This window comes from Pseudomyrmex gracilis, unplaced genomic scaffold (assembly GCF_002006095.1).
Source record: "Pseudomyrmex gracilis isolate BER0280 unplaced genomic scaffold, ASM200609v1 scaffold_2, whole genome shotgun sequence".
In the NCBI taxonomy this organism is placed as follows: domain Eukaryota; kingdom Metazoa; phylum Arthropoda; class Insecta; order Hymenoptera; family Formicidae; genus Pseudomyrmex; species Pseudomyrmex gracilis.
In genome coordinates, this window is record NW_018020586.1 from 1,631,683 (window position 1) to 1,658,493 (window position 26,811).

The following is a 26,811-nucleotide window of genomic DNA, read 5'->3' on the forward strand; positions in this document are numbered from 1 at the left end:
GCCAGAAGATTTACGGCAGAGAGAGAATTGAATGAACGGAATGTGTGCATCCTGACTTTAGTTAGGGACGTCGCCAACAGGTGGGCTACGGCGCTGCGTCTCGGAGCGTGAGAGAGAGTTTCTCAGTAGCGGTCTGTGCCGCGTGTGTGAATGTTTGCATTGCTCGATCACCCGACATATACCCGGTGTGACACACGAAAGTGCATCCGTGATCGAGAAAAGAAAAAGATTCTGCGTTTGCATATTGCACCTGTCAACCTGCCGCGGGCTCCGATTTTTTTTCTTTCTCACGCGAATGGCAAACCGCAAGCAGCTACACGCTGGTAAGTACGTTTGGTCGCTCCCATTATTAGAATCAGACTGTACTTCGGATCGATACTGATTCTCTGTCTCTCGGTGGATACCGCGCGCGCGACAGATGCTGCAAGAGATTTTCGACGTCTCCAGTCGAAGAGAAACTTAATAAAAAAATTTTGCAATTTGCTCCGTTTTTCGTCTCTCGGTATAATCTCATGGCGCGTCGCAAACTCACAAAAGAAAGAAGACGCTCTTCATTAAAAGCAAGTGTGCGAGATAAAAAGAAGCGAAATGGTACTTGTTATTTGTACTTTTTGTGTTTCTTGGTCTTGTTTTACTCGTAAAGATCGCAAAGGATTGTGTATATAATCTCATCTTACACGCTCTTAGGTTGAAGAACTTATTAACTTCGTAAAATTTTGAGATTTTAGAGATAAACGAAATTGAAATTTTTATATTCTCTATTATTAAATGTACATTGTTCTTTTTTCTAAATTACAAGTCCAAGAAGGATTTAAAAAAGAATTCAAATATACTATATTAGCTGTAAAGAATTATTTGAATTTCTTTCTACACTTTTAGATAAAAATATATATTTTAAGAAATAACAAAATTGCGAAAGAAAATTTAACGAGCGTCAGTATATATACAATATATGTGGATCATTATTTATAGCATGGCGGTACTGGAGTTCATAAATCAACTCCGTATTTAATAAGAGATCTTTATAACATAATATTAGTTTTAAAGAAACTACAACGTAATTCAATTTACGCAGCAAAAATAAATAATTCAAAAGTTATTTTATAATAACCATGAAATTTTATATAAAAACAAGCTTTTTCACTCCACACTAAATAAAAGCCAACACAAATAAATATAAAACTTATAAAGAAAAAACTGATAGCTTTATTATATTTAAAAAAATATTTTACATAAATTAAAATTAAATTAAAATTAGTTTACATTAATTATATATATATTTAAACAAAATTAAAAGTTTTCCTGTTTCATCAGAGTGAAATTTTACGTTGACACAATTTGACAGTTGAATATTCAGTTTATTCGTTAAAGAATCGCGTACTTTCAGTCAAAATTCGAATCGCGATGAAAATTTGAATGAAAAACCGACATAAAAAATGTGTAAGAGTATATAAACAATTTAAGTCACGTATAAAAATGAACCGAAAGAAAACGCGAAAACAGTATTCTTTATCGGCGGTTGTAGATTTACGTGTAAAACCTGCAATTTAGTTTAGTTAGCCTTATATCGTGTCGTGGAAAGTTGAGTTTTCGGATTTTGCGAATCGTTTTGCAAAATGTACGTGAAAGAGAGAAAAGAGACAGAGAGAAAATATATCACGTGTGTGTGCGAGCGTTTATAAAAAAGTAGGTCTTCGCCAACGAAGTACGGTATGCCGTGCGCTACCTTGAGCAATGTGCTGTCCCAGGAATTTCAATAAGGATTCAGCGTTTTTTTCGCTTCCTTCGATGCGCGTTGCGTAAGACGCTGTATGCAATTTTTCCCGATTGCATCCGGTTCCAACTATATACGAATACGCAACGCGCGCAAAAACAATCCTAACAACGTGTCACGGGAGTTTATCGGCGGTCGCGCAAAATCGAACACGATTGGTTGGTGAGAAGGTTTATTACTGACCGATAACACCATCGCTTACGAGCTTGTTGCATTAGCTCGAGTTAACTACGATTGAATTTGCGCGCACCTCCAACGGGTAAGAGAGAAACGATGTTCACGTTATTTTGTTCTTCGTAATTTCAAACTCTTTGACACTAATGATAACGTAACTTGAATCGCAAACTCGCTAAATAGATTATTCCGCTTTCGAAATAATAGAAAAAGAAAATTGCGAGCTAAATACTATCGCGCGCGATATAATATTCGAAGAGGGAGTTTTCTCACAGAGAAGTTCGAGTGGTAAATTACAACGATTTGACCAAATAACATGTATTTGTCAAAACGGTTTTTTATTTAAGGTCTTTCTTAGCGGCGCGGAGAAAATAGCGATCCGATACAAATGTAATATACGCAATACAGGCGTGGCAGAGTAGTGCATGAAAAATAAACCAAGCAAAGGAGAAGTATTGAGGCAAAGTCTTTGCACCTGAAACGCAACGCGGTATTTTCACACGCGATTTTCTTGAGGATTTTGTTGGCGAAATACTTAAATATAACATCGTTTGCAAGCACCGTACAGAAGTTTCTCCGCACTTTCTAATTCGTATGGAAAAAGCAATCGTGTTTCGCATAATTAAAAATTACCTTTTCACGAGAAGAGATGTTATGCACTCATCAAAGAACCGTCTGATTGCATTTGTGTTTTACACGCGTCGAAGTTGTTGTTCGTTGTTTTATAAACTCTGTTAGTTTTTAATATATACATTAAAAGTCACAATACGCTAGACTTTTAATATATTTTGGATCTTATAAATGCTTGAACATGTTAAAAGTCAAAATCAACTCGCGGTTACAAATAAAAATCTCAACAACTAGAGGTAAAAAAACTATAGAAATAATGTGACTAAAAAATATATATGAATATTTGATTGCTCCGAGCGTATATACATTTTGCGAACCGAATCGATGCTTCTCGTATCAGACGCGAATAGCAAACACGGTTCATCGAACTTTAAATGCAATCTGATGGAAAGGTACACGCATCCGTGGTTCCCGATACTCTGGCATCAACGATACGTATTTATTTGTATGACACACAGAAACGTCATGAATTACATATTAAACCGATTGCATAGAGTTCGCGTAGTTGGAAAATATTTTTTGGGTTAAAATATTCTTTTATTTACACTTTTCTGTCTCCACCGTGGTTTATATATTTTATATTTGATGTATATAAAATGAATAACAAAATTTTGGTGATAAACGTAGCTTAATTACATTCATACAGGCTAAATATGTTGTTTTTATAAAATAGAAATGCGATGAAATTATTATTATTGACATTGTGTGTAAAAACACTTGTAGCTATATAATTTTTTTTTATGTGTAAGTTGAAGGCAAATTGAATGGCGCTTGTGTCATTGTGACGGGACAACACGCGGTGGTCAGGAAGTCGCGTCTGCGAAGTTCGTGCGGGAATTCCGGTTTTTTGTTTACTTATTTACCGTAGAATAAAGAGAAAGTGCGAGCTCAAAAAAAAAAAAAAAATTGCTAAATTGAAAAAAGGGAAGAAGAGCGCGGAATGGAATTATGGCCACGTTAGGACATAGCGCACGCACTGACAAGTCAGTGGACATGGCTACGTAGTTGCCAATGTGCACCACTTATGGACATTGCGCTGGCTTACAGGACGGAAAAACGATTACACATTTTCTTATGAGTCTGGGTACTCTCAGTCTTCTCTTTGATAATAGTATTACAAAATTGAAGAAAACTTAGATAGAACGCGTTGCTTCTTTCGGTCTCTGGTGCAATTTCACGTGTTCTTCTGCGGTCCGTAACACCTGCAAGCACGATCGTTCAGTCTGTGAATCTTTCGAAACACGTGTGGGAGTTTATAAACGTTTACACGCGAGATCTTACTCACGGAGAAGCAAATCTCTAAAACCGGGATCGCAGTATGGATTTCTCTCTCAACGCGAAAGCACTCGACTCTATTCGAGGTGAAAGTTAACTTATTGTGCACCAAGCGTGCAAAGTGTCTCGTGATCCAGGCCTTAGTGGTGGTAGTGGTGTATCTGTCTTATCGCTGAAAATTGCTAGTTGTGCACCTACGTACACATCACGTTAATTACTATCTCAGGAAGCGACTATCTGGTTCAGTTGTGAGAAACGGTTCTGCACGGTAATTACAGTTTAAGCAAGTTTAGCATTTTAGCCAAAAGTAAATCCCGTATTATGCAAAATGTACAATTCGGATCTTTGTCTCTTCTCCGTTTTGATACGAGAATTCCAAAGACGCGTTGAAATGCATTTTTCAACTGATTTTGCAAATAAAATATAAAAAATTGGCAAAAATTAATACTTTTTGATTTATCAACAGAATGACGTCTGTAAATATAACTAATTTACACGATAAATAAATAATACCTCGAGAAGTAAATAACAAAACATATACAATAAAACTTATTTGTCAATTTGTTTAATTTAATGCCTATTATTAGACAGTTCAAATAGAAAGCAATAAATTCGCAAATAAAAAGTAATAAGCGCTCACGTAATTGTCATCAAAGAAATGCACAAGTAAATTCGCAGAAGTCATCACGCACTCACTTGTCTTTAATGGGCGGTCGTAATTGCTGTTATCTCGCGTAATGACCACCACAGATTAATAGTTCGAAAGCAACCATCACCGTACATACATGTATATAGTGTACGCAACACAAAACAGCCAACAAAACAACGTGCTTTCAAGATATAAAATCTCAAAAATTTATTAAAGATATCTAAGAATCTTGTGTAAAAAATTGCAAAATAAAAAAAGGGTAATTACGAAGAATGTGTAATCTCCATTACCCCACGGAAAAGTGTGAAAAATGTTATCGTCTTCTTTCTCGAGATATTAAACGCGGTAATCTTGTTAGAGGGCACAGGCGAGATCATATTTCACGGTATGAAAACACGGTAGCGCGCGCGCGCGCAAGGCGGTGTTTACACCAAAAGAATCATTTTTTCTTATCAATGTACGGCCCTGAAGTCCCGGATGCCGTTACTCTCGGGCAGGTCGTTCTACTTGCTCTTGTGCCGAGCCGAGACTTTGTCAGCCTTTCTAAAGCGCCGCGCTAGAGAGTCTCTCAGACTTGGCGAGATATTCTGCACTTGCCAATAATATTCGCACGCAACAATTTTCGCGAGAATTTGCCTGTGCGAATAGTGAATTGGAAAAAAAATGCGTCTTTGACGCAATAAATACAAATTGAATATAACAAATAATAAAAACGCGTGAAATGTTCGCAAAAAATGTTTTGAATGTGACAGAAAACAAAAAATAAAATTTTGTAAAACGTTTTTGGCGCGTTAATTTCCTTCCTTAAAAAACGGAAAAGGAAACAAAAAAAAAAGATTATTAAGAAATTTGGGATAAAACAAGCCTCGTTAACGCGCGGCGCAACAATGGAGAGAGGAGATCTTAAGCCGCGAGAAGAACGGCATGAGGATGCGTTAATTCTTCTAAAATGTCACGAGTCTTTTGTGGCACGACGCGGCGGAACAGAAAGAGCTCCGGGGTTGAGTCCCGGTGTCGTAATCTCGAAAACTCGCGGCGCGGCACGTACCAGTACGTGCATAATGGTTAAAAGGCGGGATGTGAGGGACACAATGGAGAGGAGCGCGTGCGACGCGCTCACGGTTGATGTCCAATTAATTCGCTTTGTGCACTTATTCAGGTGGGCGCGAGGGAGGAGAGAGACTAATTACATCTCGTGCCGACACTTTGCGCGCGCGGCGGTTAATGAGGCCAATTACAGTTATCTGCGCGATGTTCGGGACCTGCGCGTTCCTCAAACCCGGCATATTCTTTATTATTACGCGTATCGCGAACATGGATCAACGCGTTGTCGTCTTTTTCTTCGCGCGCCGTGTTCTTCGAGAGATTGCTCGTCATTCATTTTTCAACGCGAAATAAAAAAAACCAGGAGAAACAATTACGCGTTTCGCGAGTTTGTTTTGTTTCACGCCAACAGGTTTTACCTGCGTCGCATTTTCGAAAAACCGGCTGTGTGAATGAAAACCGGTATTTTGCGGGGTTCTCCGACGATGACGCCGGTATATTGTTATGATAACGGAATCGATGATGAATTATCGCGCGCAATTATCGCTCGGTAACGAAAGTTCTGCGAGCGACTTTGTGCGTTTGTAATTTTTTTATTTTTTTATCAGCAAAGTCAACGTGCTCGATGATAAAAAACGACAAGGTAAGACGCACAACAAGAGGAACGCGATAATTACGATATTACGTGGTATACGGGTGTCCGCATTTTTAAGGAATGCGTGCGTAACATGTGACGGAAATTTCTGCGATGCGCCGGGCTCTTTGCTAAAATAATAATTAAACGCGAGAGAAAGAAAGAGAGAGAGAGAGATGCTCGTGCAGCGCATAGCTCGCGCACAATACGCATTAATTAGCCACGAGTGTCCGAGAATCGTTCGAGCGCGAGTCGCTATGACTGGTCATTAGTTAGAGAGGCGGAACTAATCACTTCTTCCACTACTCAGCTGCGTTGCAGATATAATTTATTCCACTTCCGCATTGTGCGGCAGGTGGATTGTTACGAGTGGTTTTGCTCAATTTTACTGTGCACTTGATATTGATACGCGATTATTTTATTTTTTTTTATGTACATATATTACGCGCCTAAATTTATTTTCTACTTGAAACAGAGATTGCTCGCGTAATCGATAAGAGAAAAAAATCGTTTCATTCAAACGGCACAATTGAACTTTTCTCGATAACTTTTCTACAATTTCCTATTACATACATGTACATCTAGGTTAATTCCACGGTTGATTCACGGGAGATAAAACGTCCAACGTACGTTCGTGCGATTACGACAGCACTTTCGTCCACTAATTTTCAAAAAACCAACTTTCCCGATCTCACACGGAAGAAAGTTAACACGAATGTAACGAGCGCCAAGACTTAATGGGTTAATGAACAAGATCGCACTTGCGGGGTGTCCACCGGGATATCACGCACGTGCGCGAGAATGTGTACGCGCTTTCTCTCTCTCTCTCTTCCTCTCGCGAGAGAAGCGCTCGCGATTGCTCGTAGGAATTTTTACGGGCAAGTACACGAGAGCTATCTCGTTTATGAGATAGAGGAGTACGGGAAGTCGTGCACCGCCGGACAACCATCGACCGTGGAACCCGTCGTACCGGTTTCCGCTGGATTCCGGTGCGTGCCGGTTCGACGGCACCGAGAAGAGAGACGCGAACAGGGCGATTTCTGCCCTTGAGGCAACCCTGAAGCATCCAATCGCATTCTTGCGACGGTGATACACATACACGCTTGATCGGTTATTTAACGCGAACCGCGTACACAGAGAAAGAGAGAGAGAGAAAGAGAGAAAGAGAGAGAGAGAGAGAGAGAGAGAGAGAAAGACAAAATTTCACACCGTCTAAATTTCTAGAGAAAATTGCATCTCGACGGAAGTGGTTCGCGCGGTCAAGTTTTCCGTTGACCGCGCAAGTGCTGATGCAGCTTTTGTAAATAACGATCTATCACAGTCTTCTCTATGCGCGCGATAGCCGCATCTATCGCACTCGAGATAAGATGCGAACGCACACAACATGCACTGTGTATGCGCAGTGTCATGCATTTGCATCGCGGGAAATCGAAGGAGATATAACTAAAAATGCTACGCTCGGAGGATGCCGGAGATACCGCCGCATAAATCGCGTGTGCTTTATCGCACTCCGGTCTATCTCGGAAGTGATGTGTGTGCTTTTGTGTACGATGAAATACTTCGAAACTTTTTGCGATAATTTTTTTTTATCACCAAGCTCGAACTGCATGATGTATTACTAGAAGAAAATTGTTTAAGAATTAATATTTCGATTTTTGACGCACTGAGTGTTTTTTACAGTTGCTAATTTTTTTCTATTTTTAACATCTTATTTAATTTTTTTATATATATATAAAATATAAATATATAAAAATATAAATTTGTATTAAAAAAATTGTTTTAATTATATTAAATGCTCCGAAACATATCAAGTATGTCTGTTTCTCTCTCTTATTCTGAAAGCGGAATGATAACCGTGATATCTTCAATCCGATATCATCTATTGATAAACTTTGCACTGATAATGTATTGACATTGACAAAATCGATATCGGCAGCCGTGTTATGCAACCAGAAAATTTTCAAAATTCAAGCGCAGTATCTTTGATATATAATATCATAATGAGTTAATCAACAATACACTCACTGCAAATATTATGAGTCGAACGTTATAACTACGATAAGATAAGCGAACAGTGATATACTCTGTACAAATTGATGATTCAGGCTGAGGATATTTTGAATCGAAGTCAAAATATCGCGTAAATCAAACAAGTTAATTCATGCAATTTCAAGAATTGCTATATATCCCTCACGGAGAACGTGTAACTATCCCACGACCGTGTGCAATGTGTATCTACATAGTCGCCTGCGCAACGAACGGGGGGCTTACGCGCTCTTTGAAGCAGAATAGATTCGCTCGAGTGCGTTTTCTCAGAGGAACTTATCCCACTCGATATAAACTTATCCCATATGATCTTTAAACCGGTGTATCGTGTGACGTGCAACATACTTTATATGTACCGCGTAAAAATCAACATACCTGACGAGACTTTCTAGTTTACTTATGTATATATATGTTTTTTTTTTTTACTAATACTGTGTTATATATATCGCGGAATAAGAATACATGTAATAACATTGTTTCTCATGAAACTCGGAGAGTTAAGTAAACTCGGAATTACTAACAAAATTATTGAAGCAACTAACAATTTTCTAACTAGTAAAACCATACATCAGAAAATATAAATAAATATATAAATAAATCTAAACAATACAAATAAATTATTACTTATTATATGTATATTTTTAATAGTTGGAAAATTGCAGAAAAATTAGTTGCTTCAATAATTTTGCTAGTAAAACTTACCTTCAAGTTCTATGAGAAATAATTGTTCAACTATTAAAAACATACACATATAAATAAATAACAATGTATATAAATACAAACATATGTATAAATATAAAGAAATAATACAAGTAACTATTTTTAAATAAAAAGATAGGAAGAAGGCAATAAGCTACACCTGATGTTCGAAATCCTTGGATTAAAGAAGAATTTTACTGGAACATCAGGTGTAGCTCGTTATTGCCTTCTCCCTATCTTTTTATTTAAACATACAACGAGCACGAAACATATAATTAAATATTTTTAAGATATTATAAGTTTCATATCGAAAAATTTCTCTTGAAACGTCTGCTACAGAAGTATCTATCGTTCGAGTTAAAGTCTCAAGACTGATAATTGCCCAGAGGCAATCTCTTTAACTAAGCGCGACCCATCTAAGTGAGTTCATTGACGTTCCGATATGCGGACACATAGGTGCGCGCGCGAGAGAGACCATTATGGTAAAATCATAAACCCATTATACCGTCGTCCCGCGTATCCATTGTCTGGGGCAGTCGCTCTTTGTGACCCACCTAACACAACACACACGTGCAGCACATCGGCTGCACTACGTGGATAAGGGCTCTTTTGCGCGATGGAATTCACTACGGGCTCGTGCGTAGTCGGGTCACGGCCCGAAGGGAAACGTGAGAGCATGCACCTACACATGATCCGCGCGGATACTGTCGCGACGTATAGGCACCCCATATGCGACGTATGTAATATCGCGTATGCGCACGGAATTTCTCACGTGAGTTCATCGGTCGGTTGCGTCGTTTAAAAATAAGCTCGGAAAAAACCGCGTGACAAAGATCCCGTTCCGCATCCCTCTTCCGACCCTTGCGCGCGCGATTACGCGTCAGCTTTCAATTACGAAAGTAGAAGAAATATCAACGCGTGTTTTATACAACAAATGTTACATATATATGTATATATATATTAGAATGTTCTTTTTTCTAATGACGACTTGATAGTCTCGGAGAGAGAAGTTAGTCGTTCAATAAAAAAAGAGATTCTGTGTCTGAGAGCAGTTATCACACATTGTAGTTGTTATTGCCTGTTTGATTGTTTATTCGCTGTGATTGTGGGAGAGAGCGGTCTTTCGTTACACAAGATATAACGAAAAACTCACGGGAGCAAAACACTTGACTGGAAAAATGCACTTTCAAAATTCCGACGCGGTAGACTGCATAGTGAATATTGAAGGATGTAATTTAGCAGGCAGCGGCCGCTACTGAAATATTAATGGCGACTCAGACGGCGTAGGGTTACCTGTGAATTTTTTATCCCGCGCTATATTGCACAAGAAATGTTCTCCGGAGGGGTACAAATTTCGAGGAAAAAAACGTCTTGTCGATAAAAATACCGTCTCGAATTTTTCAATTTTACAATTTTGGCAGCTCGCACGTGTCCGTGAAATGAATGAGGCGAAAGTGACGAAGCCGCGGGCAGATATCTGAGGATATCTTCTCTGCATTCAGTGTGGCGCACCACGTATCTGTGTGTATGTGTGTTCGTGTGTATCTAAAGATCCGCTTCGAATTTTGTCGGCGATTTCAACGTCGTTTTTTTTGACATTAAATAAATAAAAGAGAAAGAAAAACAATTTGAAAGAAATTGTGTAGGAAAGATCTTGCAGAGCAAAGTAGAGTTCTATATAATTTTATAAAGCCTTTTTATCTCGTTTCTTTGTTGGCATACAAAGAAAGACAAAAAGAAATTCACAGAATGATACAAAGAACAATTTCATTGATTCAAGAATTTCTGGGGAAGCGCAGAGAGAAGTTTTGCCAGCTACTTATTTTCTCGGTTAAAATCTTCGCTCGCACAAGATCTTTTCCATACCGATCTCTAATTAATCTCATTAGCAAACTACAAGAAAGTTTTATCGAAACAAAAGTTAAGTCTCTAGACAAGAGAGATTTTCTTTATGTAAAACAATTTCTTCCACATGTTTTTATAACGCGTGTATATTTTCTTGCGAAACGAGTTGGACTATTTATACGAACTCGACGTTTTGCAGACAACGTCGTCGATTAGAAACGCGGAGGCGCGATGAACCTCAACTTGTTTGAGCTCGATATGTCCAACGAGCGCGTAAAAGAAGAAACGAGATATGTATATGTAGTAATTTAATGCCATCAGCCGCGCGCACAACGACGGATAGAGGCCGTCTCTTGTATCAAGGGTCACACTTATCTCATTGAGCTCTATCAAACTCAATTACGACCGCTATAATTAACGTTTCTAGCCAAGCTGGTCCATTCGGAGCGCATCACTGATAGCTCGCGAGAGAGGGACGTGTGTTATTATCGAAAATCGCGCGTGGGAGGAGGAACTAGTCAAGTGGGAGAGACAAGTGGCAGGGTCGGCAGAGAGATCCCGGGAAAGAAGAGCCACAAATATAAAACCCGCGAGTGATAAATGTAAAGCATATAACGCGCAATATAACTCGCTAGACAAAGGCGTCATGGACTAAAGTCAATGATGCGTTTTTTTTGTTCCGCAAATAAAAAACCAGTTTTAGATTAGCTTCTTTCGTTGCGCAAGTTTAACAATGGAAACGCGGTAACAGACGGACAAATCTGCAGCGGTGGGAGCGTTTGATTGATCGATTCTTTTTTTTTTTCTGCGAGATACATGACGCACGATGATCAATTCACCGTGGAAACATTTAGTCGGTCAACGATGTTTCATTCTCTACGGGGGAAAGTAAATGAGAAGATTGTTCCCGGCGAATGAGTTTTATTTTTCTATTTTGCATTTAATGTTGTCTGTGTAATTTTTTGCGATTATTATTGTTGATATACCACTTTCGCGCAGACGTTGCTCGACGTAATTCCACTTCTCGAATCGCCGGAGCACAGGTTTATGATGCACAGCAAGAGGAGATGATGATTATCGTAGCGATGCCAAGTGAAGAAGGGAGCGGATCATTGGTGTCCGTGCAGAGTGGGAGGAAACGGCAGGTTCAGTCCGCGCCGAACCGTCGCGACGCGCGGATTCAGTGATATCGGATTGTCGGTCTCTTTCTTTGTCTCTCCGATATTGTGACTGTTGAATTTTACATCCGAATTAAAACGCGACGGATGTTACGTCCCCACTCGCTTTCTATTGAGGAAAATTTTCACCCGAGAGAGAGAAAAGGTATGACTTTTTTTTACAACTTGATGGAACGCGTCACATCAAGCTTTTCTCTTACTCTCGACGCGCTCTCGCCCTATTCGCAGAGCTCTTTATTCTAATCACTCGGAATTCAGAGATATTCTTATCTCTCGTATGTATCGTATCTTCTCCCGTTCCATATGTCATTTCCGATTCTAGTTTCCTGACACGTGAAACGTGAAACATGACCGCGGAGATAAAGTTCATCATACAGTAGATAGAAATTATCTGACCTTTCCCCGTCGCGAACTTACGTACATACGTCAGAGAAAGGCGAATAAAATAAATTGGATTTGGGGAGAGAACCGCGGTGACACGGTAACACCGTGACTGTCAATTCTTTCTACGTAGTACAATGGAAATGAATTATTTATTGATGATGTCGTTGAGGTTAAACAAAAAAATATATTTTGACGAAGACGTTTCGGATCTTTTTTTTTTGTATCTCAAAATGAACATATTCATTCATAATCTGATATTTAACAAGACTGTTACTTTTCAGCAATAATTTTTGTCGATTTGCATCGGACGATGATTATTTTCGCTCGACGAACATTCCACATTTCAACGACATTATTTATTGAAATTAATTAATGTTGCAATTAATGTACACCACAATACAACGGCGCACACACGCCGAAGTGTTTTACAAGTTATCTATGTCTAATTTTTGCATCAACAACTTTGCTCGGATAGTTTTACATTTTGTAGACAAATCTATCGAATCTCTCGATACGACGTAACTCGACCTTCGACTTTCGATAGCGATTCGTTCCAAGATTGGCAGCGAACCGTTTGATTGATAGAGCGTATCGTAGAAAATTACTTTTAACGCTCTTTCCTAGAATGACATATTTCGCGTCGGCGCGCGCGCGGATTGAAATTGCGTCAATCGAGGAGTTAAAATACGCGACGTTGCTGAAAAAAAAAGTTGATTTGGAATATGTCGAGAGGAGAGAAAAACGAGCAATCGCGGCTCATTTAATACACACGCATTGCTCCGATTTTAACTGCCAAATACGCGTAATTTATATATGTTCCTATTTGTTGGGATACTCGCGCGGCATTTCGGGATTTATCTGTTTGATTTGGAGCATTGTGTCGAGCAGATTGTACGTTATCAAATGGAAATCAGATTAGAATCGCGCGATAACGCATTTCCGATTTATTCCTCTCTCTCTCTCCCTCTCTCTTCCTGTTTTTGTAAACGGTGTAACTGTGAGATAATTGGTTACGGTGTATCCTGTTGTGGCGATAAAATATGCGTTTTACTGTAAATAATTTATACTCAATATATATATGTGCGTAAGATATTATATAGTATGTTTCTCTAAATATTTTACAATATTGCCTTTTAACAACATAAATAAATCAATCAAATTTGTAAACGAAATTGATAAATAATTTTATAACAATACACAATAATAATTTTCTTCTTTTAAACAAATGTTTTGATTGAAGATCAAAGAATTTTACAGTGTCAGAGAATCGAATGTTTCCTAACTCTATTTTTGTATACTTTGTGAAACATTTAGAATTTAATACAAAGAGCCTGATTGTCGCGTGCTACGGATTTGATTGTGAATTTATGTGATAAAAACGGTTCTCCGCGGTTCAGACGACACTTTTAATCCGCTCATTTAGGTAGACTAGTGTAATCCTGATGTTTTACACGTTTCATGGAAATTTTCAACCGTGATTTAGTAGCGGATGCGGCGCATCAGCGCTGATGTATGTGGGAAACTACTTCGTATTTCTTCTTCTTTTTCTTGTTCCTCTTTCTCTGCACCCTCTCGCAATTCCGCGATGGTTATATAGTTAGCCGCATCATCATGGCCTTTTATATATTTTCTTTGTACAGTCATTCCCTCTCTCTCACTGTTTCTCACTCTTTCATGTGTAACCCATCATTATCATTTTCTCCTTGAAAAATAGAACGTAAAAAGAATCACACGTGATAATCTTACAAGTTGATTCAAGATTTTTTTTTGCTTACTTCAAGTTTGCACTCACGTCGCACATACATTTTTATTTGTAAAAATAGTGTTTTTATTTATACTTCGTCCAACCTACTTTCTCCGGTTAAATTTATTAGCATTAACATTACACACACATACACACGTGACGTTCTTGCATTGATTTAAGATTTTTTTAAATTTTGTTAGGTCACGCGTCATATACATTTTAGTAAAAATTGTTTTAAATTACATCTACTTCGTCTGCGTTCTATCGTCTCGACTTAAATTCATTTTCGGAGTCGGGCAAGAAATTTAACACCTCGAATTCTATGTGTTCCCGTTATCATTGTCGCTTCCGTTGAATTATGCATCAGCCATAGCGTAGCGTCCGACCAGCGGGAGCGCGAATGCTGCATGAATTACGCGATGATACGCGATATTGTCAGCCGCGCGAGTCAGAGTGTGAAATGAAATTATGCCCGGGAGGAGATTAACTTGCCCCATTGTCTTTATCATTCATGACAACGGTGTGCCGATCTCTACAAGCGGAAGCTGTGTACGATGTTCTCTCAATAAAACGGGATAACGCGCCGCGATGTGCAATTGCGCGAAGAGGATGTAGGGAAAGAACGCGGCGCCTGTGTGTACACGAAAAATACGACTATTGTCACCTGTGACGCAACGAGTCGTACGAAAAAGTGAATTAACGGCTTTATACGCAGCGGTGTGTGTCACCGATAAATATTGCACGAAACGCAAACAGTGAACTTGTGTGTCCGCGTGTGTGTACGCTGGCAATAGAAAAATACAGCTGAGCTCCACGTGCGTGAAAGCACCCGTGAGGTCACGTTACTCTCTAGTGTGCAAAATCATACATATATGCACGTATCTATCTATTTCTCTTTCTCTCTTTCTCTTTTGTAATTAACACGTGATAATTATTCAATATCAAAGATAACGTATGGCGCGGTTTAACGATGCGCAAGTGTCAAATCGCGCGACACAACGCGTGAAGTGATATACGCTCAGCGATACGATATGTATGTATTTCGCATTTAAAACATTCAGCACGTTTGCGTTTTATTGCCAATCTGGAAATAACGTTTGCTTTTTATTGCCAATCTGGAATAACGTTGACAGTTTTTTTTGTTTTTCAGTAGAGACTCGTTTAGATCGTTAAAAATACAAAAGCTTCAAACTTTCCGTGAAATAACACATCTGTTTTAATGGAAAAGTTTTAAAACACCCTGGTTTTTCCGTAAAAACTGTATGACGCTTCTTCAAATTGCTTAATCAAATAATAAATACTAGCGGAAGAAATACGTAGTAATAATAAAGAATAAGTAATTAATAATAAAAAAATAATTAGTAATAATTAGCAGTAATAATAAATATTAGTGGAGACAAAAAAATATATATACACAGTAGTATTGCGAAGTTTTACACGTGGCGTACGTACTACAAAATCCGTTAAATAGACAACTTGACTAGAAACCACGAGCTACATCAGCGAGTGGGAAATTAAATTACGCCTCTCTGTTACTTGCATGTATCTAGGTCATGCGATTGAAGTCCACACACGCTAGTGTCTATTTCTCAAGGCGCGAGTATTAAACCTTGAGTCTCGTCGATTGGGTCGACGAATTCGCGCGCAATTTTCATTTATTCGAGCATCTTTTTTTCCGTTTGTTTTCGCGTCGCTGATACAAATCCTCAGTGTCTCCCGTTTCTCGCGATACACACATATATTCAGATCACGATCTGGTTACTCGGTTTCACTAAAGATCCGATGACTTATTCATATAAAAAGTTTGTACAATTTTCTTTTCTCACATTGAGTTGGAAAAAAAGAGAACAAGTTCATATATTTATTCATCGGAGTGAATTTATCTCATGAATAAAATATTAACTCGATGGAAAGAGAGAGAGAGAGAGAGAGAGAGAGAGAGAGAGAGAGAGAGAGAGAGAGAGAAAGAAAAACATTGGATACACACAGAGAGATTTCCGATGAAAAATCTATCCGCGCCAGATCTTCGAATGAAAACATACAATTTTATTTAAAAAAAAACAAAAATCCCCTGCGTACTCACAAATTCCAGACTTTGACTGCGCGTCAAGTTAACTGAAAAATATTCTGACTCACTCTCTGTCTTCGTCGAGGATTTCACACCGATGAATCAAGTCTTACTTTTTCGACGCGAGCTTAGGTTCTAGTTTAGTAAAGTAATAAAAAAAAAATTTTACATCACGCCTACGCGTTTTCTGCAATAAATAGAACTAGTCAGAGAAGTTTCAAGCAAGTTACATCGACAGTTTCGACCGTTTCTCATGTATTTTTAGCCGCAAATCCTCAAAACCGTTGATGATCTCATCACGGAAGGACCGTAGTTTGTATTCGGCGTATTCACAAAATGAAAGCAAGCATAAACGTAGCAACATCGTTTTTGCTATTACCGTTCTGGTACTCGTCGTTCATAGAGAGTGTCCTGCGACTGGTACGCGGTCGCACGCGGCTTACGTCCGGGCAAGTATGCGTAAGCACACACGTGTGCGTTACGATAGGCGATAGGCGGTCACACATCGTCGAGATGCTGCCCGTCAATTCAGACCCCGCACACGCGGGCGTAACTAGCACACGTGAAGCGTGAGAGAGCCGCAAGGCCAGGGCCGTATTTATATCCTGGGAAATTTTATATCGTGGAAGTTTTCGCAGGAAAACTCAACTACTCGCGCGTACACATACACACACACACACATTCTCGCGCGTAAATTTTAATTACTTCCCTTAATCACCCCGAACGTGTTAACTGATAATTACACGAGGGATTACTTGGTCGCCGTTGACACAGCGCGATTAAAATTAAATATACCAGGCTTGAACTTTTTTCCCGCGTTAGTTCTTTTGCTCTCTGATAAATTATTCATTGCCACATTACACAGAGAAAAATTGCGTTCCATAAGTTCCGCGAAAAAATACACAATGTTGTTGCCGCGTTGAAAAGTAGTTTCAGCAAAAGGTTCAGCATGTAAATGTAAAACGTTATATTTTTTTTTTTTTTTAACTGTAAAAGAATACTTGTACATTATTTGGAAAGAGACTTATAATTTTTCGTAAAGTTTATTTATTATTATTTTACACAAAGCGATATCTTTTATTGGCAATAATTTGTATGTTTGCGAGAGTTTCAAATCTTTCCAAGAGTTGTTTGGTTTTTTCCAGAGAAAAAAAAACAAGAATTATCTTTCATGTGTGTGTGCTTACTATCGCACGGCTCAGATCTGCGTTGACACGTAAGCGAAAAGCACAAGCGTAACTTGTGCCCGACTGTACCACTCGCCGCCTTCTCGCGACCACGATTTAACCATGACGCAATTCCCGCGCGCGATCCTATATAGCCCCCAAGGAAATCATCTTCGCGGATTCCTCCGCGGCGAACCAGCTGTTACATTGTTAACGCGGTGTCTGCCTCGTGAGAATATGTGGGAACAATCCACACGGGATATTCTTCAAGATCGAACAAAGTCGTTAGAGTGTTGTCTCTTGACACGTTGATTGCAGAAATAATTGCGCGACTTATTTCACTATGTGGAATTATATAAAAACAACAAAATAAAAAACAAGGGAACGCATAAAAGAGACGAATGCCTTACAAAAACATTAAAACAAAGTTTTTTTTCTTTGTAGTATTAGAAAAAAATATAAATATTTTAAACTAGGACTGTGTGCTATTTTGAGAATGTAATAACGCTGAAAATTTGCATTTGTAATCACGTTGACAATTATCTTATTCTTCGCCAAATGTACAGATTGTGTTATTCGAAGCAAATTGTACCAACTGTCTGAAATTGGAACAGAATTGCGACAAGTTCTATAATTGTTCTTGATTCGACGTTTGCAAAAGAGGGCGCGTAAGTGGACATGTCTTCTTCTCTAAATATTACGTGTGCGCGATGTGGCACAATATGTGACGTAAGAACGTGCGTGCAGCACGATAACATTTTGTTCTTTTTCATTATCTCAAATTGTACCTACAAGCTATTAGAGTAGTTAAAATTGATACTAGGTAGTTAAACGGAACAGTGTCAGAGAGAGAGAGAGAGAGAGAGAGACAGAGAAAGAGAGAAAGACAGAAATTATTTCGCAGAAACGCTAATTTTATTCAGTTTTGCATCGAAGCGCGTAACATGTGTATTTTCTCGTATCATTCAATTGGTTTTGTTTGACAAACCGTAAATGATGTTACTGCAAATGTGTGTGTATGTTTATTTTAACGCAGTTTTATTAAAAATAAAAAGAAAGATATTTCAATTTAGCTGTTGTAATTTAAATTTTCGCCTCGTAAATTTACCGAGGCGGCTTGGTAATGAACGTGGCAAATAATAGGTTTATTCGACAATGAAGTACTAATAAGCTTAAATTTCCCGAATGCTTACATAATGAGTAACGGAGCAAGAGCGCGTGTTCACGCCCACACGCGCAACAAATGAAATGGAATTTGCGTGTTATTTATAATGCACGGAATTTTCAGGCTTCACTCTCGAAATTCGTTTCCGCGAGATTTTTCATCAAATATCAATATTACAACTACTAAAAGTGGCCGCATTTGAAATGTTTAAATAAATTCAAACACGTTTTAAAACTGTGTTTTACCCTTTTTACATATTTTTATACTTTAAAATAAAAAAATAATGATATAATATACCTAATTTAAATATAACGCATAAATATACTGTAATGTAAATGTGCGTTGCTAAAAGTTTATCTCAAAATATTTTCAAAAAATGGTAATATGTAGAAGAGAAAGGAAAATAGATTTTGTACGGAAAAAAATAAAAGTACTAAAAAGAAAATTGCTACGTGTCACACTTCGTAGAAGTAATCGAGGCGTCAAACGTTCCAGCAAGTTTGAAGGCTCCATCCGGTCACAGTGAGGCGTTATGAAGGAGGTCCAGGAGCAGCAGCAACCGGAGTCAATGGAATCCAACGAGTCGGTTTCCGGCTCGAACGAGTACGCCTATCGACCGCTCACAACAAAGCACAGACGCGCCGGAAGCACCGGAACCACCGGCGACGAGGAATACACTACGGACGAGGATGAGCTGTACACGGACGAAGCTGATTGCTCGATCGGCGTCACGCTTCATCCGCCTCATCCTATTCTCAAATCGGATCTTGCGAGAGCGGCCACGGATCTTTTCGGCTACGCCACTAAACGTGAGGACGACGAAGAACCTACTAGTCTGTTCGACGAGGACGATAACAAGTTCCTAAGTGATAGGTGCGTTGGTTTTCTTTTGGTTTACTAAATATCTTGATGATTTTGTTAATTTGGCAGAAATAAACGGAATTCCGTTATATTGACTAATAATGAATATACATTGAAAATTACAATTGTGTGTCACACACATTTCAGTTCCAACTCAACTAAAACCACTCTGTTCACGTACAACGAAAAACTACAAGGTGTTCTATCGAGACATCGAAATAGCACATCGGACGAGGCTAAGCCGACAAAGCTCTGTGACAACAAACTAAAATCTCACGAGTCGGAAGTCACGGAGCCTCATCACACGAGATCCTTGGACTTTCGATTAAGCGAGGCAGAGGAAAAAGCGAAGGCCGAGAAAACTGATACAGACTCAACGAAGAAAGATAATATCCACGATTCCTCCAAGAGATTGTCCTTTTCTAAAGATACACAGGTGATTTTATAGGTTTTATTTTATCAGACTCTGAACTCTTCTCTCTCGCAATTTAAAGAATAAAAATATTTTCAGTGAAAAGTAGGTTTTGTTGATACACACTTTTTTACATTAATATATCATTGAGATAAAAGTATTTTATTTAGTTTGGCAAATTAGAAATTTTGTAACAAAAATGTTTGTAACAAAAATGTTAAAAAACAAAACATTTCAGCCAGAAATATCGTCAAAGCAAGAATTGTTGAGCGTTCCTAAAAAAGTTAGCAGTCCGCCATCGCCGACCACCTTGCAATGGGGAAGAGCAGTGGCTGAAGTAAAAGAACACGCAGTGGCGAAATTACAGGAGGAACTTAAGAGGGCTCATGAAGAACTAAAACTGAAAGATGAGGAGGTTGCCAGGCTCTCGCGAATCAGACAAGATGTAGAGGCCGAACTTGAAGAACTCACTGCCAGTCTCTTTCAAGTTAGTTGCTCGTATTCTGTTCGTTTTAGAGAGACGAGAGAAAATGAATGAATGTATTTAATATATTTAAAAATAAATACAACACAAAATACAAAATATAAAAAAAAACACAAACTTTAGGTTAATCACAAAAATTGGTATATTTAGGAGGCACATAATATGGTTCGAGAAGCTAACGTACGCCAAGCAACAGCGGAGCGTCTCTTGGAGGAAAGTCGCATGAAATCAGAAGTACTTGCGGCCGAAGTAGTTGCTTTGAAAACTTTGGTGCTTACGTCTACACCATCGAGGCCGAATCCTCATTTGCATCCTCAAATTGATAAAGGTCGCGTAAGCAACGGCGAGGACGGCCAGGGCTTGTTTACGAAAAAACATCGAAGGTAATATTGTTCTAAGTTTCTGTAAAAAAATTAATTTTGATTGTTGTTGTAATAATTGCATTTAATTACAATTTTGATGCAGATCGCCGTCGCATTTCAATTTGAAGTACGGTCGAGAGAATTCGCCGCCTGAGTCGCCGGTGAAAGAACAAAGACCGTCTTTGCCGAGTGACAAAGAAACTCTCGAGAAGGAGTGGAAGCGGGATCGCGAAAAGGAAAAGGACCGGGAGTGTAAGGATTTCGGTCTGGAAGTCGATCCGAGAGTGTATACAGAGTTTCTCAGATGGAAGGCAAATCCCTGCGTCGACAAGAGCGATCCTTTTGTCGCGCGAGTATTTCGAGAGGACATCGACCTCTGTTTGGATTTTCCTAATAAAGAATTGGGTGCTAAAGTCAGACAGGCCGTGTTGGACGGCATCATTTTTATCGAGGCGGTCAGCGACAAAACGAAACTTGCTTTTCCCAAGTACGAAAAATGTTATTTGTAACTGCGCAGCAAAAAATTTGAAATTTCATGGAGATAGACTGTCACACGCACTTATAGAGGAAATATTTTTGTAAAATGTACGAAATGTCTATTTCAGAAAATGCGCGCTGTTTGAGGCGCCAAGACAATGTAACTACCGTACGCGACTCGGCGATCAGGAGAACCAATGGTACTGCATCTCGCAGATCTGTCGCAATCGAGTAAGTTGCGATAGTTAGTTACATTTGTCGATTATTTTGAAAAGACATTCCGCCTTAAGTAAGAGATTGCGTGCTTGCAGATTATAGCGGTGTGTGATTTTCTCAATTATTTGAGATACATCGAGCGCGGTCTCGTCAAAAGCTCAGGTAAATATATTATAAAGTTTTTCAAACAAAACTTTATTATAAAAAAAAGATAATTATTAGATGCAATTTAAAATAAAACAAATTTAAAAAACTAAATTAAATTATGTCCATATGCGTGTAAATATTTTTCAAAGATTTTTCTTTTAAAGTTGACGCACATGTAACATTTTTCTTTTTGCATTAATTGTCGTGGCAATGTCAAACAAATAAGTCAAAAAAATTTTACATCTCTGATGCTGTTAATAATTTATATTGAATTGTGCGAAAATTATTGTTACAGTTCACGATGTTTACTGGGAGATCACGCGGCTGAGGAAGGAAATGGTTTTCGCGCGCTTGGGTCTTGCGTTGTCGTCCTGAGGTTCGCGCAGACGAGATGTTATTTAGTCTCGGAACATTTTAAGTTAAAAAAACAAAACAATTGATTGCCTAGAAATAGAATCAATTACAAAGTGCGCAAAAAATCACTGTAATTGCGCGGTGATTTCCGTCATCGGCCTTTTTTTGCGCAGTGAAGGTGCAATGCAAGTAAGCTTTCGGATATTCGAAGTCTCTCTAATTCTGTAAAACGACTCTGATTGATATTTCCTAAAAATTTACACGCGCGTGTATTTTTACGACTGTAAAACGTCCGTGATTTATTCATACATGAAACTTCCTTTTCCTGGTTTATGAATTTTGTAACGCGATTAATAGATTTAACCTACGTCGCGATATTTTTAACTCCGCGTGAGAATACACAAGGATTTATATTTAAAATCATCCAGGAAAAATGCGCGTGCGCACTTGCGCACCGGGTTAAACTGCGCGCGTGAGTTTTTTTCGAAATATCGATAACCACTTTGACACATTGTAGATTTAATTATTTGTGAGCAAGTTAAAGTGACAATGGAGCTGATTAGAAGGCTGTGAATGATCTTGACATTGCTGATCAGACATTGTCAAAAAGTCTCTCTCATATGTAAATAATAGACGAGAATTTTCGAGATTGTATCATATTTTTTTTTTTTAAAGTTTAACTGAATGTCATTGATAACTAATTGTTAGACTTGTGACGAATTATGACAGTTAAAATTCTCCGAACTATATAGTTGACGTTTATATTCCATGAATAGTTAATGTGGTTAACAATCATATATTATATATACGAGTTCACTATACGTCGTGGTTTGGTATTAACATCGACAAAAAATCCCAATATGTGTTTGCAAATTATTTATATTTATAATTGTTTGTGTTTTTATTTTTTTAAATTTTATTGTATTAATTTATTGATTTGTTGCGTTAATTGTACACTCTGTCAACGGCTGAATATTGAAATATTGTTACAAATATTGTTGTGATCGCATATAAATTATCATATTTATTTACGTTCAAGAGTTCGTACCAAACCCCGAAATAGTAAAAAATCCTGTCATTTAAACTTGTAGGTGATACTCATTGTTGCATCGTATTCTGACTACTATAATATAATATTCTTTCGATATTATCACTCATAGAAAAGAGAGAGTTATATCTGTGTGGACCATGTATGAATCTCAGAAAAAAAATTTAGTAGTGTAAATAGAAAAACTTCTATCCATGTCATACAAATAATTCTCAACATTTTATCATAAAATGTCGTCGGTTGTAAACGGGGACATTTTCGGTTTTCTGCTCTTCAGATATTATATAATCCAGCATGTTGAAAGTATAAATTCGCGTTTTCTTATGACGGTTATATGTTGTTAATATACATACATATATATCGATCAAACCTGACATCTGCGTGTCGGTCATGTATTTTCTGATTGTATATACATATATATATATATATATACACACACACACACATATATATATTTTGTTTACTACGAAAATATTTTCAACTCTGAATTTTGGATCATGAGATATTAAATGAATTACTCGAGGCGAATAATCTCTACAAAAACAAAAAAATTCACACTGTTCATTACACCATAATGACTGAGACGACTAATTATTTCAATGCTGTGAAAACGATCGCTATCGGTGAGATTTTTATCTTGTCTTCCATTATTTACCGCGTTCGATAATGTAATAAAAATAATGATCGAGAGAAAAAAACACAATTTACGAATCAGTTCGCCATTTGAAAATAATGCCAATGTACAACTTGCGGCCAACGATAAAAGAGAGAACGAAACGCCTTTTCGTTATACGGGGCGGAAAGAAAAGACTTCTTGTGAGCATTTCTTGTGAAATAGAAAATATATGGTAGTTGTATATTCAAGTGTAAATAGAATCTTATATTACTCTAGAGGCAGAAACTTGTATTAAAAAAAAAAAAAAAACAAAATAAAGATTATCGCTATTGCAAAAGTAAGATAATGATTATCGTAATTCTTTTGCAAAGAGTCATTATAATTTTTAATTTTATATTTAATATTTAATCTACTATAATTTTATACTTATTATTTTTATAAATATATAATTATATAAATGTACTTAAGATATTTGTCTAAGTTTACAGACGGTGCGTATTTGTACTCTGCATGTTAATTCAAAGTACGACGCATGTTTTTTTTTGTAAATATCATTTTTTTTTAATAATAATACTTATGTTAGGTGGCGCAATCGTGAAGCCATCGACACCATCTAAAACAGGATCGGGATGTTCTGGGGACAACGCAAAGTGAAATTTCTGCAATAGACACGCAACGAAAAGAAATACATTGTTCTTTGCCAGAGTCTCGCCCAAGCATCGTCTGCGACCTATAGTATATATTATTGCAATAAGTTTTTAATGTTGTAAATTACAAGACGCGTATTTTCTACTTTACCTAAGCCGAACGGCATTAACCAAGTATCCTCGACAAATTCTCCTTTGTCGTTGATAAATCTCTCCGGTCGGAATTCTTGCGGATCGCCCCAATGCTCCTTGTCCATATGGACGCTTCTCAAATTAGCCAACATGGTGTAATTCTTTTTTATCTCGTAGCCCAACAGAACGGTATCGACCATCGCTCGATGAGGGATTGTGGTGGGACCGACATTCGCTACTCTCGATACTTCCGCTAACGTTGCGTTCAAGTAGGGTAGTCTGAAAATTTTCCATCTTTATTATTTGCGCTCAAATGCAAATCTGTTTAAGTTTACCGAGTTTTGTCTGCTATGCGAGGTAACGCTTGTTTGCCCAACACTCTGTCGAGCTCTTCGTGCAGTTTTTTCTGAACATCCTGCTTGACAGCGAGATACGTTATCACAAAGCCGATCATGTTGTTCGTCGTTTCTACGCCGGCGGTAAAAAGATCCTGCAAAACGCTAACTAGTTGCTTCTCTAGAACAAGAATATTCTCCAATTTTACATTTGGGTCTTGATTTTGGTATAATAAAAAAAACTTGATTTGATGAATATTAAAATCTTTATTACATAGCAATTATATAATTGTTTTCATTGCTTATAATTAATGTATATATTTTTTCCAGGTATTTATTTTAACATTTGCATTACCGTTAAAGTTTGATATTGGTTGACTCGATTGTTTGTCCATTTCCGCTAGGTAAACATCAATAAAATCTCTGATTTCGTGTCGCATTCTAGTTTCCTTGTGTCTCGATATTTCATTCTGAAAAGTAAAATATGTATCTACACACACACACATACACGCAAAAAAATCACATTGTTAACAAAAATTATGTAATTACTGTGATAAATTGCCATATTTGCGTCAGTCTCTGATTTATTAAAGTATATCCGGTCGATGCCGGCATGACGTATCTCAAAAAAGGCAAATGATTCAATATACCACCGCTGACATTGCTGTGTCTGACAAGATTGTTTACTGCTGTTAAAATTTTCAATAATTTCGGATTGCCATTAATCTCTTCGTCCAAGTCAAATCTGTGTAGATCATGTTCTCCGACATTATTTACGATAAGATGCGTATGTAAATAATTGAATATAGATAATGTATTTATAAATAACGTACTTTTGACCCGCAACTATTGTCCATAAGCTGTTTATAACGGCTATGGAGACAATGTTGCTCAAATTTGTAATGGGCCCGGACTTAGCCTGCGATTCTATTATGTTTGTCAACGAAGCTGCATCGTCCAATATTATGTCCTCCATCGCGATTTTTCCAAATCCAAAAGATTTTAACGTTTTCAGGACAAATCTAAACAATAACTTGCGGTTAAAGTCGTAATTCGATCAAGTGTTTAAGTGTTTTAATATAAAGAAGTTTTTAAGTGTTTTCTTTTAATTACTTAGCATCGCTCGTCGAGATATCAATGTACACAAACAGTACCTTCTTTGATCCCGCCAGATAGTACCGTCGGAGAATATCACACCTCTTCTCTCACCTCCTGTTCGATGTCGAAACATGAATCCGTCAGGTCTTCCGTCGAACTCCGGTCGATTCATCATTTCCATCACAGCATCCTTGCCGGAAACGATGATTATCGGTTCGGCTATACCGAGTCTCAAGCCGACAACGGGTCCGTAAGTGTCGGCCAAACGACACCAAGTGTGAGAATAAAATTTGGTTTCGCTGACCAGATGTTTTATGTCAAATATGTTTCCAACGATTGGCAAACCATAAGGACCTACCAATTGTTTGTTTTTATTCTTTTATATACAGACAACGAATTTAAAATACGTAAAATTTAAAAACGTAATAATTAATATTCGTTACCTGGAGGAAACTTCGACGGTCGTTGCCAACTGTATAAAATTTTTATCACAAATATTATGAACGTACAAATTATTATGTACCACATTGTGTTTAGATGTTAACTTGAGAACGATAAAACTAATATCATTCGAAATGTCAGCTCAGGTTCTCTTTGATCAAATCCCGAAGAAAGAAGCCGGAGACGGATGTATTGTCACAAATTAACTTAATTATTTCCATATGTAGCGCAAAAAACAGCAAGAGACAAGCGACATCAAAAAGAACAGTATTGATACTGTTCGAAATGCCGCTAAGAGAGAAAAACGAAACCTTTCACTGGTTAGCCAAGAAGATTTTTAGCTCAAGGTTTTACTTACAAGAAAGTAACACACACACAGTTGCTTCTACACAGTTGCGCATGCGACATTTTTGCGCTCTCTCTTTCTCTTTTTCTTACAAAAGATTTTGAGACTTGATAGTTAAAAAAACGGAAATTACATCAGTTGGAAAAATGATGATAGTGTCGGATGTTTATTTAAGACAATTGTCTCGTGTTTTTAACCATCTGTCTCGCACTTGAAATGCATTTGTGATTTATTGTACACGAGCGTTACTATCGCTTCAACGGGCGGTTTGACGCGCGCGAAACGCCGCGCTGAGGATTGCGACTGAGGATTACAACACGCATCTACCTCCAAAATGCTGAGAATATTTCGAAGTATTCT

At 37.8% G+C, this 26,811-nt stretch overlaps 2 protein-coding genes across 3 annotated transcripts; one reads left to right on the plus strand and one right to left on the minus strand.

The window, feature by feature from the left end:
* The first annotated feature begins 143 nt into the window (after positions 1-143).
* On the plus strand, positions 144-23,695 carry LOC109853424 (guanine nucleotide exchange factor for Rab-3A-like). Of its 2 annotated transcripts, none has more exons than XM_020425569.1 (9): positions 144-323; positions 18,971-19,348; positions 19,484-19,772; positions 19,987-20,235; positions 20,383-20,615; positions 20,698-21,081; positions 21,200-21,302; positions 21,383-21,449; positions 21,730-23,695. In XM_020425569.1, the coding sequence occupies exons 2-9, from the start codon at positions 19,008-19,010 to the stop codon at positions 21,807-21,809; spliced, it is 1,746 nt and encodes a 581-aa protein (XP_020281158.1). In that variant the 5' UTR covers positions 144-323; positions 18,971-19,007; the 3' UTR covers positions 21,810-23,695. The 2 variants fall into 2 exon arrangements, with proteins under 2 accessions (XP_020281158.1, XP_020281151.1); XM_020425562.1 differs by lacking the exon at positions 144-323 and adding an exon at positions 11,385-12,093.
* A 197-nt stretch (positions 23,696-23,892) lies between these two features.
* LOC109853606 (methyl farnesoate epoxidase-like) lies at positions 23,893-26,713 on the minus strand. The gene is made up of 8 exons (XM_020425886.1): positions 26,108-26,713; positions 25,721-26,018; positions 25,400-25,588; positions 25,116-25,311; positions 24,922-25,036; positions 24,567-24,747; positions 24,251-24,510; positions 23,893-24,182 (listed from the first exon to the last, which is right to left on the minus strand). The coding sequence occupies exons 1-8, from the start codon at positions 26,190-26,192 to the stop codon at positions 24,004-24,006; spliced, it is 1,503 nt and encodes a 500-aa protein (XP_020281475.1). The 5' UTR covers positions 26,193-26,713; the 3' UTR covers positions 23,893-24,003.
* Positions 26,714-26,811: the final 98 nt, after the last annotated feature.

Coding starts and splice junctions, on each gene's coding strand:
- LOC109853424 (XM_020425569.1), top strand. CDS start 19,008: ATGAAGGAGGTCCAGGAGCAGCAGCAACCGGAGTCAATGGAATCCAAC. Junction 20,236..20,382: donor TCACTGCCAGTCTCTTTCAA/GTTAGTTGCTCG, acceptor TGGTATATTTAG/GAGGCACATAATATGGTTCG. Junction 21,082..21,199: donor ACGAAACTTGCTTTTCCCAA/GTACGAAAAATG, acceptor TGTCTATTTCAG/AAAATGCGCGCTGTTTGAGG.
- LOC109853606 (XM_020425886.1), bottom strand. CDS start 26,192: ATGTGGTACATAATAATTTGTACGTTCATAATATTTGTGATAAAAATT. Junction 24,748..24,921: donor ACCAATATCAAACTTTAACG/GTAATGCAAATG, acceptor TTCTTGTTCTAG/AGAAGCAACTAGTTAGCGTT. Junction 24,183..24,250: donor GTTAATGCCGTTCGGCTTAG/GTAAAGTAGAAA, acceptor TATATACTATAG/GTCGCAGACGATGCTTGGGC.